Consider the following 16,034-nt stretch of genomic DNA (forward strand, 5'->3'; position numbering starts at 1 on the left):
CAAGGAGGGGAGATAGCCAATAAAGGAGAAAAAAGAAGAATTTCTGTTTGAACAAGTCGGGAAAGTTTGCAACTCCAAATTTTCTACAACTGTGCACTCATTAAAAAAATGACATCCTGTATGCCTTTTGCATATAAACAAACAAACAAACAAACAAACAAACAAACAAATTAATAAATTAATTAAAATAAATGAATAACATAAAAATTGAAAAAATATTCTCCACATGAGGAACTGATGTCACGACCATCGAATTACTAGTCCAAGTTTTTACCGCTATGCCAATAACCGCTCGGCGTGCTCTAACAAAAGTGGCAGTGCGAGAGCCGAGTCAACATTTTTATTTTTATTTTCTATTCGCTTAGCCATCTGGAGTTCCCACTTTGGGTACTTTCATTTCTAGCCAAGCCCTGCATGTTCTATAAATTAGTGTGAAATCAGTGGTGACTGGTAGGGAATGCCCCCTTGTTAGTGTTAAATTGATAAACATATTGCATTGCTTGCAAAATGATGCATGACTGTGGGTTATGAACAGTTTTTCAATGTTTTCAGGGGTCAATGACTTTCTGTTGTCGGACAGAATTAGTTTATACATTGAACATTATCATTCTCCGTCGATGGACATAACTAGGCAATACTTGTACACTGGCACTGACTGCTTAGAACATTCTTCTGGCAAAGACTGCCTGATTTTCTACTTATGTAGTTGCTTATGGATTGAATGTCTGAAAGAAGAAAATATCTGTTGTGAAACGGGTCATTATCTGCCTGTGACACTGAAAGCACTTTCCTTGATCAGGGAAGGCTTCTCGTATTACCAAGGGGTGTACAACGTATATAGAGATTAGATTTTTCATTTCGTTCAGAAATAAGAGATAAATATATCTAAATATGCACTAATGTTCAAAATATGCAACTGAATATGCGCATATGCATTTTGAAAATATCCAGGCCCTAGTCATAAGACATGCCAAATTTTTATGCCAGGGGTGTCCACTTTCCAAATAGTTTACGTATAGCAAGTTCGGTCATAGAATTTCAAGCCCAGAGTGATTATTTTTGAAGGAAATGTTTTGCATTTCGTGTTTTGCTATTTTAGAATATATTTTAATATCAAATAGTTTCAAATACTAGATACTACTATTTTTTGTTATGTAGTATATACTACCACTACACATTTTTACAGTAACTATTAGAATTTTAAGTGCATCTGTAAAATGTAGCACAAGTGTTTGATTTATAACTTTTCCTGTTATTTATACACCACTCAAACCATTAAAATAATTAAAACTGTTTGTTGCTTATAATTTAGAATAATACTGTTAAAACTATACGTGGGTCTGTGAGACTAGGCGCCAGCACTCAAGTCACAACATAGAGCGCCAGTGCTGCAGGGTTAAGGACCAAATGCCACAGAAATCCATCTTTCCTTCAAGCCTTACTCTTTTTCAAACATGTAACTAAGTAAACAGAAGCAAATTAAATACTTATAAAAATGGCTTTGAAAATATAGCTAATAAATGTCCAACTTACAGACTCATAATCAGATCCTAGGAGAGTATCTTTGTTCACAGCCAGAATCATATCTCCAACAATCAGGCCAGCCTATAAACAATGAAAATACAAAGGGTGAAAAATATGTTATATTCTAACAGTTACAACACATTTTTCAAGTAATATTAACAATTTCAACTACTATTGCAAGAAAGGCGATCATAGCCATACTTCTGAATAGGCTGTTAAGTTCATGCACTCTATTTCCAATACATTAACAAATTTTTATTGTTAATGATAAATTTCATTATTGTTATAGCCAATATCAGCACAGTTAACTTATCTTCTGGTAGCAATCTCAATCTGTAAAATTACATTTTTGCCAAAAACAATAATTTAAAAATGATCTGTAAGCCAGTGTATAATTCTTAATACTCTCTATATCATGAGATGATGATTTTTACAGAAGGAAAAAGTAAGGAGTATCACTGGCTGGCTACAGTCCTCAAGTAGGCAATGAACAACTATGTCAGTACTTGTATGGAAGGTAGTTAGAAGATACAGTAAACAAGAAATAGTCTCTCTTGAAAATCTGGTATGAGTTACAAACATCTAAAATTTGCTTATTCTCATACTCACCAGTTGCAAGCTCCAGACATGACCTGCTTTATGCTGGATTTACCTAGACAAAACAAACTTCATTTTATGCAGAATAATATGTTGAAATTAGTTACCCAGCTTGCGATTAAAAACTCCAATTAAAATCATGGGCTGTAGGAAAGTAGGAAATTATATATCACAGGAAGAGAAAGTTTGGAAGGGAATTGCACAGGGTAGTATAGTCGGTCCGTTACTTTTCTTAATATACGCAAATGATTTAGGGAACAATATAACATCAAAAATAAGATTGTATGCAGATGACATAACTGTTTATAGGGAAATAAATAACATTGAGGATTGCTCAGAATTACAAAGGGACCTTGAGAGTATCCAAGAATGGGTTGAAGAAAATAATATGAAGATTAATGGAGGCAAATCAACTGTTACAACATTTACAAACAGAATTTGAATATACTTTGGATGAGGTAGTTATCCCTAAAGATGGCAAGTGCAAATACTTAGATGTGAGATTTGAAAGTAATTTGCACTGAAAGGGTCATGTTGATGACATTGTTGGGAAAGCATACAGATCGTTACATGTCATAATGAGGCTACTTAAAGGATGCAACAAAGAATTAAAAGAAAAAGTTACTTAAGTATGGTTCATCCATTATTGAAATATGCAAACAGTGTTTGGGATCCTCACCAAGAATACCTAATAAAAGAACTAGATGGTGTGCAGAGGAAAGCAGCAAGGTTTGTAACAGGGGATTTCCGGAGAAAGAGTAGTGTATCAGAAATGTTAAAGGAACTTGGTTGGGAACCTTTAAGTAAGAGAAGGGAGAAAACTAGACTTACAGGATTATATAGAGCCTATACAGGAGAAGAAGCATGGAGAGATATCCGTGAGAGGCTTCAGTTGGAAAATAATTATATTGGTAGAACTGACCACAAGTACAAAATTAGAAGGAATTTTAGCAGAAGCGATTGGGATAAATTTTCATTCATTGGGAAGGGCGTGAAGGAGTGGAACAGTTTACCAGGGGTAGTGTTTGATCCTTTTCCAAAATCTGTACAGATATTCAAGAAGAGCATAAACAACAACAGAGAAAATAAATGAAATGTTAGAGGGCATTCGACCAGTGCAGGATATTGTAAATAAAAAATGTGTGTGATTAAATTAATTCCATCCCCTGGTCTATGGAGTTTGGACAGCCCAAGTAGGGGACTGCCTGTAGGGGTGAAGTACAGTGGGGACTTCGAGGGCCCTGGGACCGCTACGGTAGCTGTGAAGGCCCTTCAGGAACTCTGAAAAGTGGTGGCAAAAGGGACTCTGGTTAAGACGCAGCAGGTCGTTGTGCTACTTAGGTTCCAAAATGGGTAAAATATAAATATGTAAATAAATTCAATGTTAATTTTAATCTTATACCAGTTGTATATTATTATTAGAAGTAATTTCACATACTGTATATGAGTTGACTATGTTTGCAAGTACAGGAGATATTATAAGTAGAATTTTGTAAACAACATAAATTTTTTAAGGATGATGTATGTGTTTAATAGAATAAATTATTAGCGTAAATTGTATAATATTGTATTCTAGGAAAATTGTCTTCGTCTCTTGTTAATTTAAAATTTAGTGCTTGACAATAATGTATTTTAGTGTACCATTTGCCACCAAGGTAGACACCTCATTTGCAAATAAAGAGATTTTGATTTGATTTTGATTTTGAATATACTTTCCCTGCTTTCATACTGATCAAATTGGGGAATATTACAGCTTACATTTTAAAATTGGTATTGTTAAATAAACAATATATTACATGGTTTTAAACAAGCACACACTGATTATCTTCTTTCATATCATCAGGGAAACATAACACAATTAATACTGGTATTTGTTGTTAAATTCAGTCACACAACAGCCATAAAATACATAAAAAGGAAACATAAACCTCCTTTTCATCTTTCAGGGATGCTTACCCAATAACCTTAATTGTTATAGCGCTGGTGCTGCTATACGTGTCTATAATTAATTTGATAAATGGAGCTACAGTTACTCAATGTTTCCTCAGATTATAGGTACCGTAAATAAATTGGTCAACCACGCTAACATAGAAGTAAAAAAGAAAAACCATACTCTGAATAATCCTTGAAAGATACTGTGTCCTATGATTAAATTACTCCACGTTTATTTCTACTACCGGTATTCATTGTATTATGCACAATAGAACTGCACTACTACAAAAGAGCGGAGTAGATGTAAAATATATACGAGTATTTAATGAAAAAAGTTGTTCGGCTTACATCCAATCATACAATATGCAGGATAAAACGCTTCTTCCAAGTAATGAACAGATGTTTTCACCTGCTAAATAAGGGTATCAAACTATGTTGTATCTGATAATTATAATCTTTTCATGATCCTGTAGCAAAAAATTATAGTATCTGTAGGCATCCAGTGGAAAAATGTACTCAGTTAATTTGTTTTAAATTAAAAGGCAAAGTTGGGTTGTCAGAGTCCTTAAAATGAATACTTGTAGAGGTAACATTTTTAACTATCCACTAAATTGATGATAGCTACTACACACTATTCACAATTATTTACAAGTGCACTCAAGTTTGAGCCTTCCTCTTCACACAGCATGTACTTGCTAACTTTGTCGACCACACTGTCCTCTGGAATGTCAAACTTCTGCTCTCCAATAACGCCTCTCTCAGCGCAGTGTCATCCCCACAGCGTTTCACTCCACAACCCACAAAAACACAGCCCACCGATTTCATTTGCACGTAGGACAAGACTATCTGACCTACTCCTCACTGACACTCTCTTCACTCACTCACTCACTCATTCACTCCTGTCTGAATATCAATCAGCAGCTCAACTCTTTAAGTAGGCCAGCAGAAGATTCTAGATAAAGCATCTTCAAGTTCTGCTTGCAGATCATTTCGAGTGCCTATTCATCGTTGACCACTTAAAGTATCCTCAAAAGGGCTCAGCCAACTTCCCCACTATGTGCCTCAACAATTCAGTGCAGCCATTGTTCTGCCTGGCGCTGGCCCCGCCCATACTGTGGCACCCTTCTTCCTGCCAGGCCATGCACCCTCAACCCTTATTGTTACAATATCACAAATGAGGAATTTTGAACAGATAGTAACTTTGTTTCATTAATGTAAAGAGATATACATAATTTGGAATCCCATGAATTCTGCCTATCCTTATGTTTATCCTTTGTGTGTGTTCCTACCATCTTTTCTAGTTTCTTGCCTTTGACAGTGAATATTCCTACATGTTTGTTCATTTTCCATTATCTATAACTATAACAAGAAGACTAAGAGTGGTGATGTATAAAGGTAGGTGTAAAAATAGACATGAATTAATGAGCCACCTCCAGGCACCCTAGGAACTGTAAACTTGGTACCAGAGAACCTGATATTCACAAGATCCCTAAACATTAGAGAAGTCCCAAACCTCCTTGAGGAGGAATTCTGAGTCTGATATTGGGGCTTGGAAGCAAAACAGCATAATTACACAAATATAAGAAACGACGTGGTAGTAACGTTTCTAAATATTGAAAAGGCAAATGACAGTGTCCCAAGGAATTTGGTATAGAAAACATTGACAGAGGCACAGATTGGGAATGAAACAATGCAGAATAGCATTGTATCAAAATTGCAAAAGCTGTGTTAGAACCAAAGTGGGTCAAACTGAATGGTTCAGAGTTGAGACAGGCTTAAGACAGGGAAGTGTACTGTCTCCTTTACTCTTCATTATCATCATGGATAGAATTCTACATAATATGAAGGAGAAGATGATGGGTGAGCAAGTAAAGTCTATGCTCTTTGCTGATGACATTGTAGTTTGGGGAGATAATGAAGAGGAAGTACAGACACAAGTTGATTTATGGAATAAGGAGATAACAAACATTTTGGAATGAAGATTAGTACTGTAAAAAGTAAGACTTTGATCATGACAGAAGGTAACAGAAAATCCAATGAATACAACTCCCAGGAAGTGTAGTGTACTTGTAGCATTATCTCAAAATACTTACATGACACAAAGAGAGTTAGCTACTAAATTTGGTGCCATGTAGGTGTTATAAACAAAATTATTCAGTGGCATAAACAGACTGGCTCAATTTCAATGAAGAAACAGGGGAAACTGTGGCATTAAAAAGATAATAATAATAATAATAATAATAATAATAATAATAATAATAATAATAATAATAATAATAATAATAATAATAATAATAATAATAATGTTATTGGCTTTACGTCCCACTAACTACTTTTTTTACAGTTCTCTGAGACTCCAAGGTGCCAGAATTTTTGTCCCACAGGAGACTATTGACACGAGGCTGACGTATTTGAGCACCTTCAAATACCCCCGGACTGAGCCAGGATTTGAACCTGCCAAGTTGGGTCCAATTGTCTGAGCCACTCAGCCTGGCACATGAAAAAGAAAATTACAGCAACTGATGAATATTTTCTCCTCAGAAGAATCAAATCAAACCCCAGACCCAATGATGTGGACTTGGCTTGCGAATTGAGGGAAAGGGGAGTGAACCTGCATGTTCCTAGACTTGTGGCAGCTGGAAGGAAAACCTGCACATTTGTAAAAATAGACCTTCTAATAGGAGAAATGTTTAGTTGCACAAGAATAATCATCATCATCATCATCATCATCATCTGTTTACCCTCCAGGTTCGGCTTTTCCCTCGGACTCAGCAAGGGATCCCACCTCTACCGCCTCAAGGGCAGTGTCCTGGAGCTTCAGACTCTTGGTCGGGGGATACAACTGGGGAGAATGACCAGTACCTCGCCCAGGCGGCCTCACCTGCTATGCTGAACAGGGGCTTTGTGGAGGGATGGGAAGAGTGGAAGGGATAGACAAGGAAGAGGGAAGGAAGCGGCCGTGGCCTTAAGTTAGGTACCATCCCGGCATTCGCCAGGAGGAGAAGTGGGAAACCACGGAAAACCACTTCCAGGATGGCTGAGGTGGGAATCGAACCCACCTCTACTCAGTTGACCTCCCGAGGCTGAGTGGACCCCGTTCCAGCCCTCGTACCACTTTTCAAATTTTCGTGGCAGAGCCGGGAATTGAACCCGGACCTCTGGGGGTGGCAGCTAATCACGCTAACCACTACACCACAGAGGCGAACCACAAGAATAATAAGAGATTTATTATAACTTCAAATGAGATGAAAAGGTACATTACTACCTTCCAAGAATAAAAACTTACTAAGAAAAAACAGTAAGTTTAAAGAGAAAGTCCCGTAACTCTAACGATCTCTGACTGTCTCTGTGGAATGTGTCTTCTATACTCTTTGATATCACATTCCTTCTTCATTGGAAGTGCTGCCACATGTGCAAGAAACATCTCTTGTGGGCATGTAGTCATCAGTAATGGACAATGGAACACTGGAACAAAGTTCTTTACTCTGATGAGAGATACTCTGAAATGTAGGAACAGAGGGTTCAACATGTGCACTGAGCAAAGAATGTGCCAACAACTTCAGCACATTTGCAACAGACAGTAACACACCCCATGAAGAAGATATTTTGGGGGTGTTTCATGCATGAAGAGAAGGGACCTTTTGTACAAGTGAGTGAGATGACAAAATCTGGCCAGTACATCCAAATACTAGAAAGGAGAGGAGTTGGTGAGCTGCAGAAAAGGTTTCCAGATGGTGATGGAATTGTTTTAGAAAGATTTGGCTCCTTGCCATACTTCAATTAAAGTGAAGAAATTCTTCAGCAAGAACAATATTTTTGTCAGACTGGCCAGGGAATGGCCCTGACATGAATCCAATAGAAAACGTGGCTATTTGCAAAAGAAGATTCACAAAACTCGACTGTTCTACTCTAGTTACAGTGTGATTTATGACGATGAACTTAAAAACATGTGCTCAAAGCTTGTGGAATCTATGCAAAATGCAACTTGTAAAACAGAAAGGAGGACATATTAGCAATTAGTACAGATTAAAGGTGTGCATTAAGTGAATAAGTGCAAAAAATATATAAAATAAGAGTGTTATTGTTATGTTTTGATTAATTTGCATGGAACCGTACAGTATAAAGTTAAACAATATTAATCTGAATTAATTGGAGGTCGTTGCTATCTGGATGAATAAAAGTCAAGACTACAATAACCTAGGTAACTGGTGTAAGCTACTGAGAAGCAAAACATGTGCATTGACACAAAGTAATACAAAATTTAACTAGATCTGAAGGAAATACAATATAGTGTGCATACATATCTTTTGATAATATTTTCGTCCTTTAATTTGACAACTGTGGACCTAGTCAGCTGTTCATTAATATTATTACCAAAAATAGTCCATTTCATCTTTAATATGCTCTTATTGTAGAACTTTCTTAAAGCTTATTGTGATTTGTACATGCAGCAAATACACAAATATATATATATAACCAATCACATTCATTTTCATTCTGTTTGTCCTATGTTATCTTAATTCCTACCACCTGAATACACCTCTTATGCTTCATGTGTTCATTCTTGCATTTATGTATCTCTTTTTTTTTTCTTTATTCTCTAATTTCCACATCAAGAATTATTGTGAATGGCACCACTTGATGAGACTGAGAATTAAAAGTTTGGCCATCGAGGGCTCTGAAGAAATAGTAGAGTATATTATATGTACCATATTCCAATTGGGAAGGTAGGATGAGTAGTTTTAACTTAGGCCTTGGGGGCTTACAGTAGATAGACCAATAACATTTAATTGGACTGCTTACATCCAGATGAAAACACAAGGTGTATAATTTAAAATGCCTCTGGCCTTTAAATTGGATCAGAAACCCTAATACTTCTGACAAACTATTCACTGTTTCAAAAAGAAGAAATGTAATTTGACAGACACTGACTTTTATGACATGCACTAATTAACACCACATGGCTGTAGCGTTTCTATATCATAAAGCATAAGTAATGGAAAGGGAACAAATCATCATCCTCTTGTCCTTTTGCCCAATACATTGGAGTTGGCACTCTATTGTGGATTTGGCCCAATTTTACAGCCAGATGGCCTTCATGATGCCAACTCTATGTGGAGGGATGTTTTTACAATTGTGTGTTTCTATGGTGGCTGTACTTAGATGTAGAGATGTGTATTAAGATGAGCACAAACACCCAGTCCCTAAGCCAGAGCAATTAACCATATGCATTTAAAATCCCTGGGCCCTCTGAATTGAACTATTATTACATTGACCATTCAGCCAGGCAGCCAGATGGAAAGGGACCAAACAAATATGAAAAAGAGAGACAGACAGACAGAGAAAAAGAGAGAGAGAGAGCACCCACACAATTATCAGAGAGGAGGTGATATGTCGTGTTGGGATGGAGGATTTCAGCAATGAATAAATGTAAATCAGGTCACATCACAGAAAAAAGTACCATTTGTTTTGAACTTTTTGAGGTTAGTATGCTGCAATGAGTAGGCCTAGTGATCAGTAAAGCTCTTTGATTACTACTTTCACAGATAAATAACTGAATTTTGAAACCAGTTCTTTTTCATACTCAGCAAACCCCTCCACCTCACTCCCCAAAACCCCATCCCCTGCACTCACACTCCCATCTACTCATTATATCTTACTTTGACCAGCCACTGTATGGCCATGATCTACCAGATCCTCATCTTAGATTGAAGAAGAGTTTCCTTTCGAGATCACAAGCCCTCCAAAAACCCCAAGAAAACAGACATCCAGTTGGAAATCAAAGAAGAACATGCTCCTGGGAATGACCTCTTTTACCTAGTATGGAGGTCACTGAAACCACCAATAATAGGGGTCCCAAGATGTTAAACCAACCTAGAAGTGGGAAATGCTATCTGTGGGATTCAACACCCAGTTCAAATGTAGAGAAATTCAGAATCCGGTACATCTCCTTGGCTGCAGCAGACTAAGTAAACCCTATACTATTCAGGATCTATTCAAAGCCATCATAGCTGCTGAATTTTCAAAGAATTTGACTTGATCTGGACATAAAAAGTCAATGCTAGAAGGTCTTCCACCAGTACCAATCTTTAGTTCTTATGGTAGCCTCGACTTACCCTGTTCAGACATTTGCAAAAACTAGCTTGTCAGGCACTGAGAAAAGGATGATGATGGTTATTTTTCTGATAAAGTGCAAAATAATGGAAATATCAGTGTGAAATTCAAGTCCAAGGACTGATTACTAACACTATGGAGAGTTGCTACAGAAATCATCCTTCCAATGTTTAAAGGCTTTGCACATCTGTCTGTAGCCTACTTTTTGCACATTAACCTGATACTTTATTTTTATACTGGAAGGAAGAGACAAAATCAAGAACAGAAAACATGTAAAACTGATGAAACTGCAAAGGGACACAGAAATGCAGGAAGCGAGTGCATTGCAACAAGCCTCTGACAGTTTTTGTTTTTTTGCTAGTTGCTTTACATCGTACCGACACAGATAGGTCTTATGGCGACGATGGGACAGGAAAGGCCTAGGAATGGGAAGGAAGCGGCCATGGCTTTAATTAAGGTACAGCCCCAGCATTTGCCTGGTGTGAAAATGGGAAACCACAGAAAACCATCTTCAGGGCTGCCAACAGTGGGGTTCGAACCCACTATCTCCCAGATGCGACCTCACAGCTGCGCGCTCCTAACTGCACGCCCAACTCACCCGGTGCCTCTGACAGTTGCATGTCCACCTACATGCCTAAGTAACTCGGGAAACAACTTCAAGAATAAACAAAAATGTAAACATGCACATGCTAAGATATCGTACTGTCAACAACGGGTACAAGAGCTAGTGCGTGTATGTGTATACATCAATGAAGATAGGTATAACTGTATTAGGATATATCATGAGATTTTTTGCCAAGAAAACATTGTTTCTTGCGTCAACTTATTGAAGAGGTCAAGTATCCTGTATAGAGTGATGAATGATGATATGCAATATCTGCAATTGCAAAGATCACCTAAAATCACACCACAGTCCATCCTGTTGTTCTTTATGATATCAGATGTTGGCCAACTATGAAAGAGACAGAACACTGATTAAATATCATGAAACAATGATACAGCAGCATCACTAGATCAGTCACCTGGGCAACATGGTGACTGATTAGTTGATTAACATTTCTTAGTTTGATATAAGAATAAAATATGCTGTAATAGACTATAAAGTTTCAGAGATGTGCTCTGAGCAAAACCAGATATAATTGCAAAGATGGACTACATGCTGGAAGTAAAGATGAAGATGATGATGATGATGATGCTTGTTGTTTAAAGGGGCCTAACATCTAGGACATCAGCCACTAATGGTATGAAATGAGGTGAAATGTAATGACAATTTAAAATTCCAAAATCATCCACTGACCAGAATTCAAAACGTGATGACGAAGAATGAATGGGTGAATATGAATTTAAAACAATCAGTGGATCCGACCCACAATGCCCCACATTCCCAGGAACTATCGTAAATCAATAATATTACTGACCAACGGACTGCTTCTAAAACACAATCCTGAATTGATGATGCTTGTTGTCTAAAGGAGTCCAAAATCCAGGTCATCGGCCCCTCATAATTGTACTGATTGCTAGTAAAGTAGAACCATGACATTTGTCATATTGCGCTACCAATCAAAAGTAGCGTGGACTCACGGTATTCCACATATTACGGTAGTACTCACAGGTAATGTAATACGCACATGCAACGCAGACCTATGGTGTTTCTCACATTGCGGCGCCCCTTACAGGCAGCACAAACCTACGGTGTTCCTCACATAGGTGTACAGTACGCGAACTTTCTCTTGAGCCCTGAGCTCCATAGTGCTGAATGGGAACTAGGGCTCAAGAAAAGGTTCGCGTACTATACTAATCACAGGGACTTGTGCTATCCCACGGTGTTCCTCACATAGTGGGTACTAATTATAGGCAATGCAGACCCATGGTGTCGCTCATATAGTGGTACTAATCACATGCAATGCCCAGACCCGTGGTGTTTCTCACATAATGGTACTAATTACAGGCAACGTAAGCCCTTGGTGTTCTGCATGTAGTGGTACTAATCACGGGTACTGTAAATCTCACCCTGATTCACACTCTGTTGCTACTAATCACAAACCTATTGTGTATCTACCATAGTGGTACTACTCGCAAGTAAAGGCGACCCATGGTGTTCCCTGCATGATGGTACTAATTACAAGTAGTCTCATGGTTCTAATTTGATCATCCCTTGGTTACCCCTTTTAGTCACCTATTACGACAGGCAGGGGATAGCATGAGTGTATTCTTCGTCTGCACCCCCACCCACAGGGTAGTAAGTGTTAGGTCAGCAAGAGCTACTTTATTTCGCTCAAATCTGGCGGCAAGCCGGTTAGGACCCCCCTATCCGCCACCTGGGACGTGCCACGAGGGAGTATCACCTCTCCCCCTGCTATGCCAGCGTAGTAAGTTCATAGGGAAGTAAAGAGAGCCAAGGCATAACCTAAGTAAAGATGGGCTAAATACACTACACAATATTATGACAATGGAGGCTACAATACTGGTGCAGTGGCAATAAAACAAAAGCCTTGGCAAATTGTTGAAGTAACACTCCCAGGAAGCTCCCTAGGACATGCTGGGAGTGGTCAATAATTGAACAGTGCCCAAAATGATCCAGAAATAGAAAATGCAAAATACTTCTAGAATCTTCCAGAGGATTATTTCAAGAGCAAAGTCTTAGGTCAATCATGAGAGAACTCGAAGCAGTTATGAGACAATCGTAAGTCAGCAAGACGGTCTTGATTATATGAAGTGCAGCAAGTTGTACAGTGAACTGGTCCAAGAATGACACTGTACTGTGAGAGGCCCTGTTCGAGAGTAGGAATTTAATGCATCAGAGTGCTCTGTATTTGACTTTGTGATTATGAACTACATGAAGTGGAAACATGAACAAGAGTGCACTTCTAAATAAATGAACATAATACTTGTAATAAATTTAGTCTACAGTAAAACATGCTCTCTGCATAGTCATTTTAGTTTTAAGGGCCCTGACAACCCACCAAAATATTAAGAGATTAAATCTGCACCAATACATGGCCAAGAACCAAATGAGGTGGAGGCAGCAGAAGCACACAGCGAACATTGTCGCTAGGCAGGACAAATGTAGATGCATATGATGGTGATGAAGAATGTATCAGGAGTGCTATTATGTTTATTGAAAACAGTAATTTAGGAATACAGTCACCAACTCATGAAGTTCACAAGTGTCAAGGAAACAACGTATTCTACTACTCTATCTTCAAAATGTATAGCATCTCACTCTCTCGTCACATACTTCTTCCAATGATTATCAAACTAGTGGGAGATTTTGGAAATTCATTAAAAATGACACAAATCCTTCCACACAGCAATTTGAATAGTTACTGCAGTATTCTATCTTAATCACAGAGATGTCTGTAAGCTTTTCCCACAGAAGTATTGCTTTCTAACAAACAGAAAGAAAAAAAAAAGTTCTTCAGCTTTTCCCAGTACTTTCTGGGGTTGCTGGAGCACCTAGGTTCATTTTGGATTTAGCCGGGGGGTTTTAAGGCCGGATGCCCTTCCCTGACGCCACATGATTCTTGAGATGATCTCAACCCAGGAATTGATTGGTATTTCGTGATACAGGAGAAAATATGCAGGCCTTACGGAGAGATTATCAAAGGTAGGGTAGACTATTGTAAGTAATCAAAGGCATGTATACTGAAAATCAAGCTGTAGTGAGAATTGATGATTGAATGAATTCTTCATTCAAAGTAGTTACAGGGTTTACATAAGGCTGTAATCTTTCATCCTCACTGTTTATATTTTTCATTGATTATTTTCTGAAAGGTTAAAATGGCAGGAAGAGATTCAGTTGGGTGTAAAGAAATAAGCAGTTACTGGAACTCTGTTACTGGTGTTTGTGATTGGTGGGTTGGGAAATTCCTCAGTTGAGATCTTTCCAAAGTAGCTTCACAAACATTCTCTCTTAACTTTCCAGTCTACCAGCAAATTGTCCATTTAAAGTCATAAAATGATAGCATGAGCAACAATTTCCTTGCCTGTGAATATTCTGACATTATTATTCAAAAAAAATAAAAATATAGGCCTAATTATCTAGCTTTTCAAGGTTTTATTAGTATTCTATTTCTTAAGAATAAACCTTTTTAGACTTTTCATTAAAAAATGTTTAATTTCTGTTCTTCTCTTTCTACTTTCACAATGAATTTCGATTAGTATATATAGTATTGGAAACTGACATTTCTGGTTGAGACATTTCTCCAAAAGAAGAAATCATATGATAGAACTGTTCACAAATTTAAGTGTCTGATTTTTATTGGAGTGGAACTTTAAAACAGGAAGGGTAAAGAACATCCACACTCTTGAAGGCATGGAGAATGAAATTAGAGACTGATACATGAAATTTCAGAGGCAGAGGTACAAGTGTTCTGCAATTTTTTTATGCCAATGCAACATTCATATTGAGAACAACAGACATAATTTTCAACAGGTGCTTTTATGAAAGGTAAGATCTACATTAAACTTCATTCATTATTGAATCTTAACTAATAATTTAGACCTACCGTAATAGAAGCAAATTCCTGCCCACGCTACTACAGCTTGCCAGCGAGTCTAGCAAGGGATTACGGACAATCTGTTCCTCTGATGTCCCCTGAATAGTGTGGTAACATTTTGCTACCTCTTGCTGTTATATACCACTAGAGCTCTGCGCAGATATACAAAATAATATCCCCATCTGCTCCGCATCCGTATCCACATCCACGAATTGTTATCCGTGGTACTGTAAATATTTAACTACAGGATATTACACCCAAGGTATTGAAACTGATAGATCTATTAACATAATACAATAGGCCTGACACCTGACACCAGAATCCCTACAGTCACAGGTTTATGAGGGATTTTCTCTTGCTACAACTACCGACATATTGACCTTTGTTCCTACCTTCCATTAATTCCGGGCAGGAACCAATTAGGCTTTATAGTCTCACAGCTCTTTATGTATCACCATTTTCCCATATCACTGTCAAGGGTCACCTAACCACAAGTAAAAATAGGAATATACCTGACTAAAAATCAATAACCGTCATTATTTAGAAATTATTAGCAAAATTATCCGCACTGCCATACAGTCTGTATCCACCAAGACACTAACGTCAACGATATCCGCAGATAACCACATCTGTGCAGAGCTGTATATATGACCCAATGGGATCCTTTTTCTCTTTCTCTACTTGTCCATTGTCCTTAGTCTTTTACCATCTTAAATTCACTTTCTTTGTCTTTCCTTTTCCTGCATTTATCTAACTTTCTCCTTGTCCAACACTTTCCACAACAAGGTTGAAGATCTGTCAAAATGGGCCTCCAGTTAATTTTTTAGACCCCTCTCCTGATGACGCTGGGAAGAAGAAGCCACTTAATCAAAGGCTAAGAAGAAATAGATAAGAACTAGTATTGATGAGGAGAGGCCATCTACATGAAGATGTCAAGTGTATGAAAACGCAGAGATGGTCCTTGTCCTTTTATGTCTTCCAGTTTGTTCTCATATCCACCTTGATGATGGTGGTGATGATGATGATGATGATGATGATGACGATGATGACAATGATGATGATGCTTGTTGTTTAAAGGCACCTAACATCTAAGGTCATTGGGCCCCATCTCCACTTTCTCTTGTTCCATCTTCTAATGTTGACCTGTGATTGTGTTTACCCTATTAAATTACTTTTTTCATGTTCCTTTTCTTGTAGTTGACTTCATACATGTAAGTTATATGAGGATTACTTAAATATATTCAAAATAAGATTTTTTTAAAAAATTGAGGTACCGTTATTTTGCTAGATAAGAATTTACAGCTTATTCAATTACATCCTTAAAAAATGTATCTGCCCCTAATCACACACTATATGTTTCCACCATTG

At 37.7% G+C, this 16,034-nt stretch overlaps 1 protein-coding gene across 3 annotated transcripts in view; it reads right to left on the bottom strand.

The window, feature by feature from the left end:
• LOC136873924 (multiple PDZ domain protein) overlaps positions 1-16,034 on the bottom strand; it is a 2,156,217-nt gene that overhangs the window by 62,049 nt on the left and 2,078,134 nt on the right. For all 3 annotated transcript variants that reach the window (XM_067147286.2, XM_067147283.2, XM_067147285.2), the window contains one exon: positions 1,534-1,605. In XM_067147286.2, coding sequence (XP_067003387.2) covers positions 1,534-1,605 — 72 coding nt within the window. The remainder of the gene's footprint in view (positions 1-1,533; positions 1,606-16,034) is intronic.

The sequence above is a fragment of the Anabrus simplex genome, chromosome 5 (genome assembly GCF_040414725.1).
Source record: "Anabrus simplex isolate iqAnaSimp1 chromosome 5, ASM4041472v1, whole genome shotgun sequence".
Taxonomy (NCBI): Eukaryota; Metazoa; Arthropoda; class Insecta; order Orthoptera; family Tettigoniidae; genus Anabrus; species Anabrus simplex.